General features: G+C 67.4%; 1 gene segment (V, D, J or C); it reads left to right on the top strand.

Moving 5' to 3' along the window:
- LOC103917736 overlaps positions 1-808 on the top strand; it is a gene marked incomplete at both ends in the record, with an annotated part of 8,879 nt that extends 8,071 nt beyond the window's left edge. Inside the window, 1 exon segment of the V gene segment in view lies at positions 694-808. Within this exon segment, the coding sequence occupies positions 694-808 (115 nt within the window).
- Positions 809-826: the final 18 nt, after the last annotated feature.

The following is an 826-nucleotide window of genomic DNA, read 5'->3' as shown; positions in this document are numbered from 1 at the left end:
GGGGCGGGGCGGGGGGAGCGGTGCTGCCGCAGAGGGATGCTCTAAGGGTGGGTGAGGCCAGGGACGCGGGCCGGGCTAAGGCGGCTGCAGAGGCCGCTTCGGCAGGGCAGGGCAGGGCAGAAAAGTGTTTCGGCCATCCCTTGGCACGTGCCTCGGCTAAGGCTGTATTTACCAAAACCAGAGTCGAGGAGCACTTCCCCGGACACCTCGATCCGGCTCATCACAGTCTCGTGGCTCCTGAGAGAAACGCGGTTGCGGTGCCCTGGTGTGAAGCAGGACCTGGTTTTGCCAGCTGAGTGGCCCAGGGAGCAGGCGGCCCAGAGCGATCTCGGTGCCTTTTGGTGGGCCAGAGACGTGCCTGCAGTGGGCAGGGGGAGCACTGGGACAGGAGCTGCCAGTGAACGTTGGGGGCCGCATTTCCACGGAGGAGCCATGCCCAGGCATGCGGGGGCTTAAGAGGGAGTGGGGGTGCACGGCACAGCCCCGTCGGTGTGGGGACGCAGAGCCGGTGGGATCACGCCGCGGCCTGGGCCCCTCTCCTCCTCGTGGTGCTCACCCACGGCCGGACTGGCTGTGCCCGGCCGGGGCCTTTGGGCTCAGGGGTCCCATCCCCGTCCCGCTGCCCAGGGAGGGCTGTGCTCGTGGGGCACTGGCTGACCCCCGTCTTCTCCCCTCTCTCCTCTCCCTCTCCAGGTTCCCTGGTCCAGGCAGCGCTGACTCAGCCGCCCTCGGTGTCAGCGAACCTGGGAGGAACCGTCCAGATCACCTGCTCCGGGTTTAGCAGCAGCAGCTATGCTTATGCTTGCTGGTACACACCGCAGGAACC

Source organism: Pygoscelis adeliae, unplaced genomic scaffold, assembly GCF_000699105.1.
Source record: "Pygoscelis adeliae isolate BGI_AS28 unplaced genomic scaffold, ASM69910v1 Scaffold1660, whole genome shotgun sequence".
Classification (NCBI taxonomy): domain Eukaryota; kingdom Metazoa; phylum Chordata; class Aves; order Sphenisciformes; family Spheniscidae; genus Pygoscelis; species Pygoscelis adeliae.
Note: the sequence above shows the minus strand (reverse complement) of the source record. Positions and strands in the feature narration are given on the sequence as shown.